This window comes from the organism of the source record quoted next, unplaced genomic scaffold (assembly GCF_019419815.1).
Source record: "Pyrus x bretschneideri cultivar Hongxiangsu unplaced genomic scaffold, Pyrus_bretschneideri_v1 Contig43, whole genome shotgun sequence".
NCBI lineage: Eukaryota > Viridiplantae > Streptophyta > Magnoliopsida > Rosales > Rosaceae > Pyrus > Pyrus x bretschneideri.
Window position 1 is genome coordinate 3,984,624 of NW_025999757.1, and position 20,004 is coordinate 4,004,627.

A 20,004-nucleotide genomic window follows, 5' to 3' on the forward strand; every position below is an offset into this window, starting at 1 on the left:
TCCCGGGGCATAAGGAACAGCATCACCCTGGTAGTGGTAGGCACCACCCCGACCTGCCTGTCCATGACTAGTCGGGCCTTGAATCTGCTGGATAGGGGCAGGTGGTGGCAGGAAAGTCTGCTGCGGTCTCTGCTGCTGACTCTGAGGACATTGTGCGGCTCGATGTCCCATCTGCTCGCAAGTAAAACAACCACTACTGCCCCGCCTACACTCGCTAGTGTGCCGATTATTACACCTTCGACAAAATGGGGCCCTACCTCGGCCACCATCACCCTGTCTCTGGCCTCGAGCGCCACCAGTAAATCTACCTCCTCGTCCCTGACTAGTGGCACTGAAACCACCACTAGAAGAACTAGAGCTATTACCACCCCTCTTGAAGTTTTGAGTCTGACGAGGCCCGAACGATGCTTGACCTTTACCCTTGACATCTTTCTTCTGATTACCATTCTTCTCATCGTCATCACTCTCGCTCGTCATGTTCTCAGAGTCCTCAACTCTCAGCAAAACCTCGTAGAACTCCTGATAAGTATCACAATGAGTGGAGGTCGACATCGAACGCCACTTCTTCTTAGTGCCAATGCGAAAACGACGAAGCATCTCTGCTGGATTACTAGCAATCTCAGGGTGATAGCGAGATAAGTTGGTGAACTTCCGATAGTACTCGTTCGCAGTCATCTTCCGCTGTTTCAACTCAGTGAATTCATGTTTCTTGCGATCGATGTACTCAGGGGGCACAAATCTCCTCTTGAATAACCTAATGAAAACATTCCAATCAGTCTTCTCGGCTGGCGTCAACCGGCGAAGCTCTTGCTCCCACCAGGATGCAGACTCCGTACCCAAAAACCATGAGGTCGTCTCGACCCATCTCTCAACCGGAAGATTCCCCTGATTATTCAATACTCGGAAAGTCTTCTCAATACGCTCTAACCAACGCTCTGCTTCCTCGTGCCCTTCATGGCCGAGGAACTTATCCAATTTCAGATTGTACATAGTCTCCAGAGGAGTCCTCTGGGGAGGGCGAATAACTGTCTGGATAGCGGTAGCAATAACTTCCCCCAGCTGAGCGATATCGGGGAAACTAGGCTCATCCGAGCGACGTGGTTCCCGACGAGGCGGCATAATTCTGACAGAAGACACCAAAACCATTAGAGTACTCACAAAAGACACAGGACTGCCAAACCTAGGCTCTGATACCAAACTGACACACCCCAACCGAGATCAGGGCATGCTGGCCGTCAAGTGGAAGTGACGTAGCCATGTGCACAGTGCGGAAGCTAAAAAAAACAGTAATATAAAAGTACGAATAATTTAAAACTAGCATACAAAATGTGACAATACGAGTGCTAGCGTAAGTGAGACGCTGAATTCAGAGCTTAAAGCCTACATCAGTCCAAAATAAACGATACAACAATAGTGCACCCGAAGGTGACCCTACATAGGTGAGTGTCTGTCAGAAATGCCGGGACGTCCTTTGGGAAAACCACCGAACCCGCTAAGCTACTAGAACCTGGAGAGGCATAAAACAAAAGCGTGAGTGGGCAAAAACAAATTCTTTGAAAACCATTTCACAAAAATACATTCTAACCCCTCGCCGTAAAACCTGTATACTTCCCAGAAAATAAACATATATACGTAGGTATAAATATGCCAAATAATCTCAAGGATATGCCATCATGCTCAATTCCTCATAATAATATGCAAGTGCTCAGGTATAAAACGTGTCAATAACTCATCTCTGGCAGCCGGAGTCACCTAAAGTGACCTGTACGGCTGAATCTAGAGCTTAAATCTCAATCTCAACAACCAAACCTGCCCACGAGTCGGAACCACCTATGGTGGTCTGTATGACAAGCCTGGGTGTAATACATATGAACGCTCTAGTGCTACGATCACGTGAGGGCTGTGCGAATAATCACGGGTCACCTACGAGTCAGAACCACCTATAGTGGTCTGTACGACAAGACTGTGCACCTAACTTGAATTCAAGCTGAGCGTGTGGTGCGGGAGGTGAACAACACGTGAAGGACTGTGCCCTACTCTGGGCGGGAGCACTAACACCAGGGGTACAGGTTATGAGCTCTCTAAGCATCTCTAACCACTATTTAATGCAATCGTTAAATAACGCTTACATGGCACTTACCTATGCCTCCACAGCACCAACATATATAGATATGACATATGCATAATTGAATATATAATTAAACGTACATGTCACTAATCATGCATAACCACCAATTATATAAAGGAATGGCATATAACGAAGCATTTATACTAATTTCTGGGAATTAATATGTATATAGGTATATACGGAAAACAAAAGCCCACTCACTGGTATGTGGAAGGGTCGTAGCCCCCCTGCCTCGAGTGTGCACACTCGTCCTCGGGATACGTGTCACTTATATGCGAAATAACTATAAAAACGTTAACTTTAAAGCACATAACCTTCCGTTCAAAATAGCTTCTCATACATTGCTCAATTTGGGTGTGTGAATATACCACGGTGATCTACACGACGTCACGAACACGTGACAATTTTTAGAACTCAATTTGGGGCTCTCAGGCGCCCTCACGCGCACTGTAGACGCGCTGCCCACGCGCGCGTCTTCTTCCTCGCGTCGCCGGACTGGTTTCACTGGAGGTGGGTGTTTTGCCGGAATTTCTGGGTAAACTTCAAAGTGTCATAACTTCTTCATTTCTTAACCATTTTCGACGTACTTTATATCAAAATGAAGGTATTGACGAGACGAACACATCCATACCTGCCTCGACCCCTAACTCGCCGTGGATTCGCCGGAAAAAGCCTCGAAAGCTCCGGCCAAACTTTGAACTTGTCATTCTCCGTGTTTTTTCGTCCAAAAACTTCCAACGAATTACTCCAAGCCTCCTAAGGACCTCAGGAAGCTTCCTATAAGCTTGAAAAGTCCTAAAAATCAACCAATAAAAAGTTGATGAATAGTATCTAAACCGGAGTTCGTATTTTCGACCTGAAAACGTTATAGTTCTTACCTGAAATTGGTATGGTTGGACTCGTATCGTCGAAACGAAGAAGATGGTGATTTTATTTTCGTCGATCCGTGAAGTTTTGAAGAATTGGTGTTGTTGCCGTGTGTTTGAGAGTGAGGGAGAGAGAGAGAGCTTGACGGGGAGAGAGGAAGAATGAAAAAACGGGTTTGAGGAAATCACGGAAAGGAAAAGGAAAAGGAGAAGAAACGTGCAACCCGTGTATGCACAATGCCCTATCTTTAATCATTCCACACAATCAAGCAAACCGTCCAACTTTAGTAAAGATTTAGGGTAATTAATCACACTTCACACATATGAAAATGTTAATTCGGGACGGGCTGTCACAAAATATGTCAAAACCTTCTCCACATTCAACTTCAATTGCCTAAAAATACCGAAAAGCGGAGCAAAAACATAATTTCGTCAAAAGTGCTTACCCAAGGATAAGTTAAAAATAGAAAATAATCAAACCTCAGAAGCTCTGGATTCTTAATCACCACAAAAATGACAAATTAAACCAAAACTACAACTAAAAAAAAATAAAAATAAAACAATAATTATCTAGATATATAAAAGAGAGAATTTTTTAAAACTATAATTGTAAGTGGCTGGAATTTTATGTGTTTGTCCCCGTGACTTGGGAGAAAAAAATAAATAAATAAAACAATGGGGTGTTTCATTGAAAAGCAGGAATGCATAACCAATTTGAGTTTCAGTATGTGATTTGAGTTGAAAGTGAAGCCTCATGCCAACTAAGAAAATTGTTACTCAACCAAGAATAATGAGATGTGTGTCAAATCATCTCCAATACACCACCAAATTTTAAACGACAGCGTCATGATTGAAACAAAAGCAAATTTGGTGCACCTAAGGCAAATAGCAATGCAAACTACATGAAATTTTAAGGTTTATTATTATTATTATTATTATTATTATTTCTTATTTTTTATTATTTTTTTTAAAGATAAACTATTTTTCACATTCAGTTTTTCCTTTAATACTCATCCTATTATTTTGAGTTATACGATTGAATAAATAAATAAAAAATCAATAGACAAGCAAATCACTGCATAGTGAAATTGGAATTTTAGCATGTATATATGAACCAAAATCGTTTAATATTGAATTGTTATTTAGTTTCATTGGTTGTTTCTTTTAGACATAAGCGTAACAACATTGATCAAAGCATATGTGTTTTATAATTTTATTGACTATTTGAGGGATATTTTTACTGTTTAAAAATGTTCCTATTGATAAAGTATTTTTAATTTTTTATGGATATTTTTATTTGTATATTTATATAATTTTTTTTTCCAAACAATAGATTTTGGTAAATTAGATTATGGATTTTATTTTAATATCTTTTGATTCAAATTATAAGAGTAAAAGAATGCATAAAATTAGGAAATTAATTTTGTAAATAAGGGAAAAATAGAAAAAAAGAAATGAAAATTTAAATTCTTCGAGTTGGTGACATGGATAATTAGGTTTTTTTTCCAACATTTCTTATAGTTGATTGATTCTATATTAAAACACCCCTCTAAAAAAGACCAAGCTACTTAAGCCAAATTCACTTTAAGTTACTAAGAGCATTTTTTCAGGAGATGCAGTAAAATAACAAAATTCTATTTTAAATAGTCAGATTTAAAAAAAAAAAACACATCTCCAACAAACTCTATAAAATAGCTTCTATTACAGCAAAATGAACAGTCACTCTTTAAATTTATAGGAAAACTAACGAAAAGTCTAAAAAAACTTTAGTTTTAATGAAGAATGACAAATAAATGTGTAGTGAATAATATTAGGAAAAAGTAAAAATATGGTTTTTCGTTAAAAGTGAATATTACCGGAAGTGTTTTGTTATAAGTCCCATAATTTACAAAGCAACTGTTTATCAGCTAAATATTAACAAAATAATAAAACTAGTGAAACCTTGAGCAAAAGAAAATGAAGATAATTAAGACACTTTTAGAAAATGAATTGGTTGAGTTTGAATTGTTAGTAATAAAATATTTAAAGTTAGATAAAATAAAAAGTGTTGTTGGAGATAAAAAAAATTAAACCCTAATAAAATGCGTTTATCAGCGTCCAGTGGCTTATGTACCAAGCACTTCCTTTTATAAAGGAGAAGAGCCTCTCCCCAGATTTCTCTGCTGGCCTCTCCTTCAGCTATTATAACTTTCTGAGGGTATGTGCTGATTTTTTTCCCACCATGATATGTTGCCGATAAAATATGCACTTAGGAAATTTTTTATTAACATGTATTAAGCCTTAAAGTCTAAGGAAATTTCTAGTAGCCGAGGATAATTTGGTAGTTTTTCTGCTCTGCTTGGATGTGGTTGGGGTTTGATTCGATTATTAGGGTTTTATTGGGATATCTAAACTGAAGTGAGCTTCAAATTTGAGTTTTGCAGTCTGCAAATTGGATAATGGTGCGTAGAGCTATCATGGCTACAAAAATGTGGATGCAATGTTTTCTTCTTTGGATCCCGAGTACTATGACATTCTCATGAAGTAAGTAGTTATACCTTATGAATGCTATCTGATTTTGGTTTCGAGTATTTTACGTAATCTATTGAATTGAAATTTATGTAGATAATGAACTGTGTTTTGCTAGAAGGTGGTTTTGTATACCTTATGAATGCTATCTGATTTTGGTTTCGAGTATTTTACGTAATCTATTGAATTGAAATTTATGTAGATAATGAACTGTGTTTTGCTAGAAGGTGGTTTTGTATACCTTTGTTTTCTGAATATAGCACGGATCTCGTTAACGGTTGGTAGTAGCTGCATGATTCAATGTGCTTAAAACTATTGGAAGTTCTTTAACCAAATATAGAGTACACATGAGTATACTAGAGGGTTTTCAGTTAAACCGGTCGAGAATTTTTCCGAACGGAGAACAAAAGTAAGTATCTTGAGTTATAGAAATGAACTTGAATTTGACTGGTTACGTAGTTCTGGCTCTTTCTTTGCGTGCATTCTGTATCTTTGTCATTTTAGATGGTGTGGATTATAGTGGTCAGGCCTTATGAGAGATTTGTTTGAATCAAATATGGCGGTTCAGTATCTTATATTTCTGAAGGAATCCAATTTATATGATTAGTGGATGGGATTTTAGGAATATAAATATCACCGTGTGCGAAACATTTGTATGTTTCTTCTTATTTCGTTTCTTATCCAAGATGACAGATTATAGTCATTAGAGCGATTGTTATATGTACGGTTTTGGTGCAGTGTCATATAACCGTCCAATTGTTAGTTGAATAATTCTAAGGAGATTAAATTTATAAATTAAATAATGTGTCACCAATAGAAATAAGCACGTTTATCAACATTTAAATAATAATCTAATCATCAACTTTCCTTAACATTACCCTTCCACTGATAGGAGGAAGGTGTGGTCCATCCTTTATGATCCATGTATAATTTGGTTTTGTCTTTGTTTTTCATGGGATTTGTTTGTTGTTTGTTTATTTTGTTTGTCCCAAGTAAATGAAAAGCTACTAAATTAATTAAATATAGCGAGGTTAACTAAGTCTAATCCTCAATAATCACCACGTATAATATATAGATAAATTTAAATTAAACCATCAATCTCTAAATGTTGATAATCATCACATGACCGACATTTCATTCTTAGTTATTTTATATAAATATATGTGCATTTTGAATTTTTACATTTTTTTTATTTTATTTATATCCTATTAAAGATAATGTTCGGGATATCAAATAATGCGTATTTCTAACATAGAAGGAGCTTAAATACAAGTAGAGTTTAAGGATCTCTTTTATCGAAGAATGAGCTTTTGGTCTATTAGCACCTATCTTTTCAATTTTGGCAGGGATCTTCAATGATAGGTTGGATTTCAAGAATTTGCACGTTCGAGGTAATACTAATACTTCACCATATTCAACTCCTTATGTAAATTGTAACATATAATCAATCATAGTACCCCCACGTTCCATTGGGTCTAATATCAATCGTGTGGATAAGGGTATAAACGTATTCACATCTCGGGCCAACTTGATTCGTTTGTTGTAAACTGACCTCCAACGTGTAGTTGGCTTGCCACAACTCATTTGGAAACAAGTTCGAACTAATGTTTGGCTCGACTTAATGAGAATTGAAAAGAGTTTGAGCTGTTGTACAAACGCGTCCTTCAGAATCTTGTTTTCAATGGACTATGATAACTCATATGATCACCTAAACAAGAACAATAAATAAACAACTAAAACACCAAACAAAAAGTTAACACAGGATAAGAACATAAAGAATTATAGTGGTTTAGCGAATCGTGCCTAACTCCACTTTCAGTGTTGTTGGGTTTTACGGCTCAAAATTAGGATGGTGCAAAGAATTAGGTTTGTGTTACCTATTTGGTTTTGGTGTCCTATTTGGGTTTGGATTTTGACTTCTTAGTTGGTTTCTTGGTGGAGAGATTTTGTTAATTACCTATTTGATTAGGATTTGTTTTTACTTCCTATTAGGATTCTTATTGTAACCTAAGTCCTATGCACTATAAATAGGACCTTAGGGTTAGTGTATTTTGTGTGCCTCACCATGGCTTAGAGAGTTTTCTCTAATTGGGTTTTGGGGTGGAGGTCACTGTTTGGAATCATGAGTGCGTGGAAAATGCGCGGCTCATTCGTGTGGCAATTTGGTGAGAGTCAATTTGTGAGTTTGTGAGTTAGAGAGCAATTTGGGAGAATCTTCTCCGTTGGTTTGGGTTCTCTACTCGTTTGGTTTAAGGTTTGTAATTTGTGGGATTTGGGTTGTGAGAATTTAAACACTCTTTTGTAATCTCCATTTGTTTAGTGAAATTCCTCGTCATGCTTCGCTCGTGGATGTAAGCTTTACGCCAAACCACGTAAATCTCTTGTGTTAGTTTGAGATTGTTTGTTTTAGTTTTCACCTATGACGTTGATATTGTTACTTTATTAAAATTCGCTTCTGTTTGCGCATAAAAGTACAACAGGTGTTACCCAAGATATCTCACTAGTATGAAAAGCCTCTTTAGTTAAAAGAACCCCCCCTATGCTTTTGCAACCCCTAGTTTTTGGTATCTTACACCCCTCACAATCTCTCAAAGCGATTCCCCTGTAATTCTTATGTATCTCATTTCACTAAAAAGCTGAGCTTAATTCACATTATTTCGAGCATGTCTATAAACCCTATATGTGGTGCTCACTTTATGAAAACTATGATGTTTTATGTTGAATGCAAGAAAGACTAATATGAAACAAGCGTGCAAGGTCAATTGTATTCCAAATCCACAAATAAAAGACATCTTGCCATAGTTAAGAGATTGGAGGGAAATTGTTATAAAATTGGCTTGGGATACATCCGATAATCTGTCATCCCTATTTTAGGCAAGTCTTTATCGTTTCTTTAATAGGTATGGAGTTCGGGCTAGCCACATAATGAGCCAAACATCATAATTTAGTATTGAGTTAGTCATTTACATGAGTCGATCCTAAAATCTATCATTTACAAATAAAGAGAAATGTCACTAGATTGTAGTAAATAAATCGCTCTCGTGGAATGCGCAATCAAGTACTAATCAAATGAGACGGGCTTGACTCAATCTAATATTGGCCTAACTGACCCATGAAGCTTATTTAAGGCCCCAATGTTTTTTGGTCTAGGAAGGGGAAAATAATCGACAGATTTTGGGACTTGTTTTAGAAGACCACTAGATAATAAGCCAACACGTTGCAGTGGGAACCAATTGTCATGAATGAACAAAGGGATACATGAGTGAATGAGGTCGATAAGATAAGCAGCTTGGCTTTTATATACATTCAATTGAGCATAGCTTATTCAATGGTTAAAAAGGGCAGGTAAACTGATTGAAATAAAAACAATCACAACACATGATATTATTAGATGGACCATTGCGTTATCTGTAAGTTAAGTTGTGGCCTCATAAAACAAAAACACTTTCCAATGCATAACAAAATAGATTTTGATCCCAAGTATACCTTGTATGACAGTGAATAAGCTCCTGCTGATTTTCTCCATCCATCTAACCTATGAGAATCAGAAGTACAAACTTGAACTCTAGAGCTTCGTTCACCAGAATCACTTCCCATTCCTAAAATTAGGCAAATATATTGATGTCACATTAGCTGAGATTATGTTATAATGACACGGTTTAATAATCCAATGAATTAAAAAAAATCAGAAATGTGAGTTCTAATTGAATTCATTCACAAACAATTACTAAATTAATTTGAAAATTAAATGGGGTGTATCCGCAAACTGACCATCCTAAATCTCCTGCTTAATTTTGTGAGCCACATTGTTTGATATCTGCAGTCCATTGTTATTCGGCTTGACACATGTTTGTGCAGGGGACTCCATGAGAGCTACAATGTGAATAAAACGTAATTATTACTATTATAAGCAATGTAATCAAACATACATAAAATGGTATGGTCTAATTTTATTCCTTTCCACAAAGCTCTCATGTTCAACTCTTATGAAATACTGAGCTCGATACGAATTAATGACAGAAATACTCCAGCATATTTTGAGTTTTAAGTACTACGACTTAAACATGTTAACACACCCATAAGCTGACTAATTCTAATTAGTCTGATGATGCAATTTCTATATACTTATATGAAGAAGAACCAATAGAGTGAGTAAAAACAAATTCTTAGTAAAAGAATTAACCAATTCTAATTAACAACTACTAATCAAACTGCAAAAGCAACATATGAGTTTTTCTGGCTTCAAACACAAAACCAACAGAGTCAAAGGTCTTCATATGCATTATGAGAAAAAACTCATTACGGTATCAAAAATCATAACTTATAGTTAAACCAAAAAAAAGTAAGAGACACACAATTGATGTTCTTTATGTCCATCTAAGAGATGGGCATGTAAATTTTGTGAAGAAACACCTGCTGGTTTTGTCCAACCTGAGAAAATATGGAGTTCTCATTGAAGATTCATTGCTTGAGTAGTTTATTTATTTAAGTAATTTCTATTTTGTTGAGAAAATGATACTGCCATAAAAAATAAAAAAAGAAATACATAACAACACAATCAAATAATTTTTTAATGTTTTGTACAGTCTGGTAGAAGGTGCCCGAATCAAAACAAAATGGATATCTGCAAAACTTGCTCGAATCACATCCAACTCTATCAATTACTTCCGAGATAGTAAAAAAACCATGAAATTGTGCAGTCACTGAAGACTAACTACTGAAATCACAAAAGAAAAACAACCCATTTCATAAATTAATGAATGAAAGGAGTATAAAATTCAATCATAAACTAAGAAGAGTGAGAAAACATGTAGAAAGTTTTCTTATAAGAAAATTTGTATACATTAATAATTTAGTCCTCGGGCTTAAGAATACTATGTACTACATACATTATTGTAATCAATTGCTCAGATAATTCAGGAGGCGAAAACCAAAAGGTAAATTTATTTTCACTTCATGCCTTGAAAACAGACAGTCCATACAGTCCAAAAGGATATAATACTAGCTGAGGGTGATCCACTTAAATGCATAAAATTGGTGATTGACCTGTAATTTAAAATAGGAGCCCAGTCAGTCCTATATAAAGAATTCTAGTGAAAGATATGAGCTATCTCATCAAAGATATGAGCTCTTCACTAGCTTTATGAGCTGAAAATACCAAAACTCTATGTTGACTCATTTTTTTTAGCGAGTCTAGCAATTTTTTTAGCTCAACTCATTTCACTAAAAAGCTGAGCTTAATTCAAATTATTTCAAGCATGTCTACAACCCCTATATGTGGTGCTCACTTTATGAAAACTATGATGTGTGTTGAACACAAGAAAGATTAATATGAAACAAGCTTACTAGGTCAATTGTATTCCAAATCCACAAATAAAAGACATCTAACCATAGTTGAGAGATTGGAGGGAAACTTTTATAAAATTGGCTTGGGATACATCCGACAATCTGTCACTCCTATTTTAGGCAAGTCTTTATCATTTCTTTAATAGGTATGAAGTTCGAGCTAGCCGCACAATGAGCCAAACATCATAATTTAGTATTGAATTAGTTATTTACATGAGTTGAACTTAAAATCTATCATTTACAAATAAAAAGAAATAACACTAGATTGTAGTAAATAAGTCGTTCTCGTAGAATGGGCAATAAAGTACTAATTAAATGAGACGGGCTTGGCTCAATCTAATATTGGCCTAACAAGCCCATGAAGCTTATTTAAGGGCCCAAAGTTTTCTGGTCTAGGAAGGGGAAAATAATTGACAGATTTTGGGACTTGTTTTAGAAGACAGGTTTGGGTTTAAGAAACGGCCCCAAAACCCAAACTCTGCAGCTTCTTCTCAGCCTCCTTTGTGACTCTCAACTCTTGTCGTCTTTTTTCTCCTTGCAGCTTCAAAAGGTTTGGGATTCGTAAATTGGTTTGGATATTTGAAATGAAGTTGTATCAAAGCAATGGAGATGAATGGCGATGAAGGCTCTTGACAGTGACAGTGAGTTCGGGGACAATGGCGATTTCAACAGCAATGAGTTGAATGTTAGTTTGATTTGTAAATTCTGTTATTGGGTTTCGGTAATTATTCAGTTTGTTGTGGTGATTTTGTTGTTAATTGATGATTTGTGATGTAGATGGAGCAGGAAGAGGATGACTTTGATGATGAGCACGACGGCGAGGAGAAGGAAGAAGAATCAGAAAATGAGGAAGAAGATGGAGAAGAAGTTGGGGAAGAGGAAAATGGCGATGGGCAAAATGATAATAAAGATGCCGAGATGGAAGAACTCGAGAAAAAATACATGAACCTTCGTCATCAGGAGCAGTAAGAGACTTCTCTTCACAATCCTTTTATTTTTAAAGAAAGATCTTCTTAAAGGTCAAGCAGTGAAGAACCAAAGGGTACGTTGTTCAAAATAATAACTCTTGTAATATCCATGAAATAGGTTTTGTTTTTCAACATCAAATTATTGCTCCTTGTTTAAAGCTTCTTTTTATGCCAATCCTTAAAGTTGAAAAAAATTATTTATATAGTGAATTATTTATATAGTGAATTATTGTCTGATCGATGTTTATTGAGTTCAGATTCTTGCTTCAGAAAGCATTCTCAAGTTCACATGGAATCATGGATTAGATTTTGTGTTTGTAGTTTTTAATAACCGTTTAAATTCTCATAATGTGTGTTTAGCTTATAACTGTAATATTAGCTGAGATAGAGTTTAATTTTATCAAATCAAACTTTAAGGAAATGCTTCAAGTTTCCTCGATTTCATATGATTGCGAGGGTTCCCCAAATTTGAAAAGTTCCGCTACAACAGTTACTATAATTAGTCAGATTAAGCTGGTACTAAGTTATCATTAAGAGTGTAAGAGTGTTAATCAAGAAGAATGGATTGAGCTCAGCCTTGCCTAAGCTTTTCCCAAAACACAAAGCATCGAGGTTGAGCTTGGACCGACTCAATTGTTAATGTAAATCTTCTCACATCAGCTTTGGGTCTGCTGAATTGTAGTGAAGTCTGTGCTTGGTTCTCATTGGGGTCACGCCAGTCCCAACTTTAAGTAACTAAGTCTGAGCCATGAGATCATTCAAACAATCTGCATCTGCAGCTATTGAAGTCAATGACATTGTATTGAAGTCAATGGCTTGGAACCTAATCGGTCCCGAACTTCTATTCTTCAATTTTTTATATTTTTGTAACTTCAAAAATGAAACAAGCTAGCAGTTATTCCTGCTAACAATCACAACCTAATTGATCCTGAACTTCTTTTGTTTATTGATTCTGATTTTGCACTATTTGATTATTCGCAGAGACATCATTTTATTCCTTGAAAAAGTTGCATGCTAAGAAGAGGAAGATTGTTGACAGAAGAGCCTCTAATAGTCGCAAGATAAGGTATCAATAGATTCTTCGGTTCCCTATGTGAAACTGCTGTGATTTTGTTTTGGAATATCTTGGAGCATATGTTGAGCAAACTAGGCTAGATTGTTTAAAGCTTATTGCATTATGCTTTTGCAGGTATAATGTGTATGAGAAGATAGTAAATTTCATGGGTCCAGAGACCATGGTCATTTCTCCTATGCTTCCTGACCTCAATAATTTGTTCGGGTTGAAGAAGTAGAAACCAGCTTCCGTAGTGTAGTAGCGATGCAAGGCTGAATCAGCTGTATAGTCCTTGAATCTCAGGCTAAGAAATTGTCTGCTGTTAATTTATTTGATATATTATTCAATCTAATATCTGTTGCACTGATATTTATGTAATTTACACAATTTTTCAATGGGAGCCGAGTCTTTAAGATGTATGATTTTGTTGTAAATGACAATTAATATCTGTAAATTTGACATTTACAGAAATATTTTCCCCCAATTCGATTAATTGATTCTTGCCTGGTATTACTAAAGATACGTCCTTCCCTTGTATGTTTAAAATCATTTTTTTTTCAATTATTTACTGCTAGCATACAACCATTTGTTTATCTTCTCTAGTACAGGATTGTATGCAATCAGTGGCAGGGAAGAAAAATTCTTAAGTATGGCTAATGTTGGATGTATTTTATGCTATATTTATGCAATATTTGATGATGTTGAACATACAAGGAGGGAACCCAAAGATGTCTGTATCGAATAAAATTACAAACTCATGGATGGCCTGTGGACTACTGTCGCTTCTTTTTCTGGGAGATGGATGACCGAACTACTAGAGCAAGCGTGAAAAATAAGCCGGCAGCTGTGAGGAGCACCTTCCAGCCTCTGAGGCCGCAGTTGTTACTGGCAGCCGCCGCAGCTTTTGTCCTTGCAATTGTGTAATCAGGTTCATCCTCTTGCCCTTCTTTGTCTAAAAAAACATACAAATAACATAAACTTTATGTTTTTTAATTGAATACAGACAGACTTGAAAGCGTTTGGATGGAGTATAATTCATTGCAATACAACAACACAACATACCTGTGTCTCCATCATCAGCGTCCATGATGAGGCGATTAAACCATCTCTCTTCAACAATTTCGACACCGAAACCAATGGAGTATATTCCTGGTATATGCTCCCACATGGACAAATCTCCACCGATGACAAATGGATCATTAGGATCTGATTTGGTGTTGTGTTGGGTAGTTATCATCATATTATTATGGTGCTCTTGCATAAGCTCGACACCAAACTCCTTTATCCGAAACAACTTATTTGGTCCGGTCATTACTGAAACCACCACTTGATCTCCACATTGTAATATTGTTTCGTTCTCCATCTTCCAATGGCTCAACCATATCATATCTTCTCCGTCACCTGGGATACCATAGAATAATGGGCCATAGATCCACTTCAGACCCTTGCTCTTGTTACTCACTTTGATTATGTTTGAAACCGCTTTCCATTCATCATCATTATTAGAATTCTCCTTGTTTGCATAGGTAGCAAAGATGTTCAAGCCTTGGATTCTATGACTAGAAGGGAGTAAAGGGACACTAAAAGATATGGAGGACTTGGTACTTTTATAGCTGAACCGGCCTGGAACCTCATTCCCAACAAAAAATGTGCTGAATATACCAAATTGATAGAGTCCCTATGCATTTTCCATGATCATCACAACATTACTAAGTCATTTATTTCCCATTATATACATGATATGAGAGAGAGAGAGAGAGAGAGAGAGAGAAAGAGAGAGAGAGTGAGAGAGAGAGAGAGGCGCACCTGGACAGGACTCACTATTGGATATAAGAATAATACGCTTTTCATTCGAATTGCAGGCATGGATTCCAAGTTGCACAAGCCCAAAAGTTTGATCATTTCCACATCAACTCTATCAATAGGCTCTAACTTGTAATCGTACTGCCACTCAACTAGATTCCAGTTGTCATCCACCTTGCACATTGCACACAATGGCTCAGGGGAAAGAGGTGTTATTTTTGTTAATGATATGCATCCGGCTATACTCATCCTTTGGTGTACTTTCGGCAACCCCACAAGCGATTCGAGTCTATTACAACCCTTGAAAGAGAGTTTATCGAGCCTCCTCAAACCTTTGATGAAATCTGGCAGACTGCAAATTGGATTCTCACCTAACTTTAGTTTTCGCAACGAGGATAGACTACTTAAATCCCTACAAAAGGCATCATCAGAAAGATTGCACCCCTTGAGACTTAACTCTACCAAAGAGCATGGAAAAGAACTCAAGATAGTTGAGCTTCTTTCTGGCCACAATTCACTTATTGGAATTCCATCTATTTCAAGAACTTTCAAAGACACCATCTTCTTCATCATCTCCACTGGAAACTCTTCAAGATTTGAGCAGCCAGATAAAATGAGTTTTTCAAGTGATTTAAGCATGCACATGTTCTTCGGAAGCATCCTAAGATTCTTGCAATCCTTCGTATTCAAGTACACGAATCTCTCCAAGTTTCCAATGGACTCATGAACATCAATCAAGCTGGTGCAATCAACAAGAATCAATTCTTCTAGACTAGGGCAAAGTGAAAAGTCCGTGATTTCAGTGAGGGAATGGGAATGGCTGACGTCAAGGATCTTCAACGATGGAAGAAACTGTGGAAACAAAGGAAAAAAGAAAAAGAAGAAAAACAATGAAATAAGTATCTAACATAAGAAATTAGTTATCGAATTAAAGAAAACATAGGAGTTCATTTTAACACATGGAGTTAGTCCACAAATAAAAAACTAACAAAATAAGGAAAATGAATTGAAATGCATAAAGTAACATACTTTTGTTCCTTTCCAGACTTCTCTTAAGCTACTATGTTGCATTTCAAGAACAATTAGACACTCCAAAGGAAGATCAACAGGTATAGAATCCAATGGAAATTCAAGCCAACACAACCATCTTAATCTTGTAGGGAAATTTGCATAACATCCATCCAGTCGTACATGACTAAGATGGAGTAGTTGTAAATTGCGCATCCTTTCAAATGCATTGGTTTCCAAGACGGTCTCATTTGTGTTTATTGGTCCGTTTGCAAGATGCATACGCATATCCAAGGCAAGACCTTGAATTGTTTGTGTACCCTAACAGAAAAGAAAAGAAAAAGTTAAAACATTATTATGGATAATTTTCACAAGGAGAAATACATATATAGACATAAAAGGCATGTTTCTTACATTCTTTTCCCTCAGTACTTCAAAAGAATCCTTATGGCGCCATAATCTACTACGTTTTCCAGACTCTTCTGATTCAGGCGAACAATTTCTCTTCCCATGTCACGGATCATGTCATGCATTTGCACGTTGTTGTATCCATCAATTGTCACCAAGCATCTATCAATGAGATTTTGAATGCCAACAATTGTACAGAAATCACATCCATCGAGTATTCTAACAGTGTAGTTTTTGTCCCTTCCTATTAGGAAACAAGCAATGTGGAGGAATAATTTCTGGTCATGGTCATCTTGTAAATTGTCATAACTTATTCTTAGTTTATTCATGATTTCACCATTAGGGATAACTTTTAACTTCTCCAATGCACTTTCCCATACATCTATACTTTCCCCTGATAAAGAAGAACCCAAAACTTTTAGAGCTAATGGAAGTCCACCGCTATGTTGCACTACCATTTTTGAATGCTCCATGTAATTTTCTATGGGACGGTTCTGGCCAAATGCATGCCAACTGAAAAGCTCCAGTGATTCATTGTAATTCAAAGTTTCAACTTTGTACACCTTTGTAACTTGATGTGCTCTTAGCAATCTTTCACGCCTAGTTGTTATAAGTATCTTACTTCCGGGATAAAACCGATCTTTCATTTTTAGTACTGCATCTAATTGGTCCATATGGTCCACATCATCAAGGACAAGTAGAACTTTTCTAGAGCTTATGGCGCTTTCAATCTTAATTATTCCCTCACTAACAGTATGTATTTCCACTTTTCTACCGATCAAAATATCAGAAAGAAGTTGCATTTGTATTTGAACTAAGCCATTTGGTCGATCTGCTCTTTCTTTGATATTTTCAATGAAACTACTTCCTTCAAAGCTTGTAAAATTTGAATTGTAAACTTGTTTTGCAATGGTTGTCTTCCCTACTCCAGACATGCCATACACAAGAAGTATACCAACATCACTTGATCCATCTTGTAACCACAAATTGATGCGTTCGACTTGAAATTGGTTTCCAATCAATTTTGGTTCAACACTCAATAGTGTGCGACTTAACTTGTCTCCAATCACTTTAACAATTTTCTTGATAAACTTTGACTCGTACCTAATAATTTGCAAACAACATAAAAAATAAATCAAACCTTTCATGTGTAATAAACCATCTTAATGTGACTAGTTTTTTCCTTTTTTCAATTGGAAAGTGGTAGATGTTTTCTCTCTAGTGTCTGGTACGTTATATGTGTTTTTGTTAAGTAATTTAGCACTTGTGGTTATTACACCTAAACAATTATAAAGTTTTTAGTGGAGTAAAGCTGCCCAATTAAGATTTCACTTCAGGGAAGCTGCCAACATTTTGGGTTAAAAGGGGATAGGTGGCTTTGAGTTCGACTAGCCTTTATGCGCGCTCACACGCGTGCATAATGTATTTTTTGAATCACGATGTGCTACACACGATTTACATGTTTTAAATATATTTATATGCGTAAATTGACAAAAGAAAAATTTCAGGTAAACCAAATTTGTAGATAAAATTTTAGAAACTAAAGGACATGAAAGTTAATGATTAATTTATTATTTAAGCGTTGATAAACCTATTCATTTTTGACACATCATTTAGTTTGCAAATTATGTTTCTAAATTTGGGAACTTTCATGAAAAGAGCTTGAGCTAAACTCATTTTAACCAAAAACTATGCTATAACTTTATTTAATAAAAAAACATTTAATGAAACCCTTAACTTTAATAAAAAGAATAAAATAACATAAATTTTAATGAAAAAGACATAATTTTAATATTAAAAAAAACTAAAAAATAAAATAGTGACTGTTCTCACACTTACTATTTTATGAAACTTACTACACTGTTTATGAAACTTATTACATTATTTATGAAAAATATTACATTGTTTATGAAACTTTACATTGTTTATGAAACTTAACAGTACTATATTGTTTAAGAAACTTAATGGTACTATACTATTTATGAAACTTAACGGCATTATACTGTTTATGAAACTTAATGGTACTACATTGTTTATGAAAATTAATACTACACTGTTTATGAAAATTAATACTACACTGTTTATGAAAATTAATAGTACTACACTGTTTATAAAACTTAATAGTACTACACTATTTATAAAACTTAATACACTGTTTATGAAATTTAATGCGTCTTAGGAACACGTGTTTATATTTTATGTTTTTTATTTTTTATTTTTATCTTTTTGTTCTTATGATTAAATAAAATTATTAGATATTTTTTTTTTTTTTGTTAAAATGTAAAGTTTTGAAGTACGTTTCATTAATTTTTCTTCTAAATTTAGTCTCTCTAATATTGTTAGTATATAAATCAAGGTCGCTACAGATCATATATCAATTTGACTCAAGAAAGAGAAGACAAATGGAGAAAATGAAAGTTACCCATCAGCTTGATTTTGTAAGACCACGCCTGCTAGATCTGCAACCTCTGCAAGTGCCTTCCTCCATCCCTTCACCTTTTCCGGCGATTGAGATTTCTGGTGTCTTGCAAATGCTTTTCCAATACTTTCTGTCTGCTTCCTCACATGGGACGGATCGACATGGTAGAAGACTGGTAAAACTACATGGTCCGAGGGAGGCCTCTTGCGTTCAAGGATCATCACAAGCTCATCAAGGCACCATCTGGATGATGCGTAATCTTCTGAAAACACAACAACAGAAGTTCGTGACAGCTGGATCGCTTTCTGCAGTCCTGGCCTTATATCTTCTCCTCTCTCAAGTTCATCGTCGTCTCGGAACGTGAGAAATCCTGCGTTGTTCAAGGCTGTGTAGAGGTGGTCGGTAAACGTCTTGCGGGTGTCTTCGCCTCTGAAGCTCAAGAACACGTCGTAGCGATAACCCCGAAATTTTTTGGAATCAGAGGAGGTTCCTTGAGATGTTGTCACGAGAGCCATTAATGTGGATTGATGTTCAAACCAAAAAAACTGGTCTTTGCTAGATGCAATGCAAATGACTCTGTGCAGGGGATATTTAATTGGGTTATTCCTATCTTCTGGAAAATTTACAAACAATTATAAAAAGGGTTGTTCACATGAAATTCTTTCTTTAAATCATGGCCGACCGCTAGTGGCAGAGATTAAAACAAAAGGTTGTATGGGGTCCTTCCTATCTACTTCCAGGAAGATTCACAGACAATTATAAAATGGGTCGTGTTCCCATGCATTGACCCATAAAGCTTTTCTTTTAAGTCATGGCTGGCTGCTAGTGGCAGAGTCCTAAAAATAAAATTGCACCTATAGTTGCAAATAGAAAGGAAATAAAACATAATTAAGTTGTGTATAAAATGCGTGATAAAAGAAGAGGTATGATATTTACACATTCCATTTTACTTTTAACATTTATCTTGCAATTTCCATTCCACCTGCAAACTGTTTTGTCAATTCAATACCGCCACAACAATAATACTTGTTTCCATAGCTGCAAACAGAGTATTTAAAATGAGAATATAAGTTGAAGTGTAAACTGCATTATAGTTTGGAGTAATTCAACTACAAAAGGTACGGAAAAAAAATAATCATATCCAATTAGATTGAATCTAGAAGCTCAGTCAAGATAACATCAAATGTTAAACCCCCTTACTTTGCGTTCCGTTGCCATGTGGAGCTGTTTAAATTTGCTTTTCTTACCAAAATTTAAACAACAGAAAGTTCAAACCATATTCCCATACTTCCATGTCTCTATCCTGCATTACTTTGTTGATGCTCATTTCCAGTGGAAAATGCATCACTTGTAGTCTTTTTCACAGTTTTTTCTTGTGGGACCTGCTTTGATTTTTCTGGTACCGTCTTTGCTGCAAGCGTGGAGATGACGCCATGGTGTTATGTGATAAGAGATGTTGCAGCTTCAAATAAATTTCATTGGATATTCTGTAGATA

At 35.8% G+C, this 20,004-nt stretch overlaps 2 protein-coding genes across 3 annotated transcripts in view; one reads left to right on the plus strand and one right to left on the minus strand.

Moving 5' to 3' along the window:
- LOC125469491 (disease resistance protein RPV1-like) overlaps nt 1–19,113 on the minus strand; it is an 85,222-nt gene extending 66,109 nt beyond the window's left edge. The window contains exon 1 of the mRNA XM_048566872.1: nt 18,512–19,113. Within this exon, the coding sequence (XP_048422829.1) occupies nt 18,512–19,023 (512 nt within the window). The 5' untranslated portion in view covers nt 19,024–19,113. The remainder of the gene's footprint in view (nt 1–18,511) is intronic.
- On the plus strand, nt 11,326–13,289 carry LOC125469508 (major centromere autoantigen B-like). 2 transcript variants are annotated; one of them, XR_007251794.1, is made up of 4 exons: nt 11,326–11,533; nt 11,626–11,890; nt 12,798–12,882; nt 13,006–13,289. XR_007251794.1 is itself a non-coding variant. In XM_048566901.1 (4 exons), exons 1-3 carry the CDS (start codon nt 11,462–11,464, stop codon nt 12,832–12,834), a joined length of 297 nt encoding a protein of 98 aa, XP_048422858.1. In that variant the 5' UTR covers nt 11,328–11,461; the 3' UTR covers nt 12,835–12,882; nt 13,006–13,289. The 2 variants fall into 2 exon arrangements, 1 of the variants encoding a protein (XP_048422858.1); XM_048566901.1 differs by having other exon boundaries at nt 11,328–11,533; nt 11,626–11,813.
- Nucleotides 19,114–20,004: the final 891 nt, after the last annotated feature.

Coding starts and splice junctions, on each gene's coding strand:
- LOC125469508 (XM_048566901.1), top strand. CDS start 11,462: ATGGCGATGAAGGCTCTTGACAGTGACAGTGAGTTCGGGGACAATGGC. Junction 11,534..11,625: donor TCAACAGCAATGAGTTGAAT/GTTAGTTTGATT, acceptor TTTGTGATGTAG/ATGGAGCAGGAAGAGGATGA. Junction 11,814..12,797: donor AACCTTCGTCATCAGGAGCA/GTAAGAGACTTC, acceptor GATTATTCGCAG/AGACATCATTTTATTCCTTG.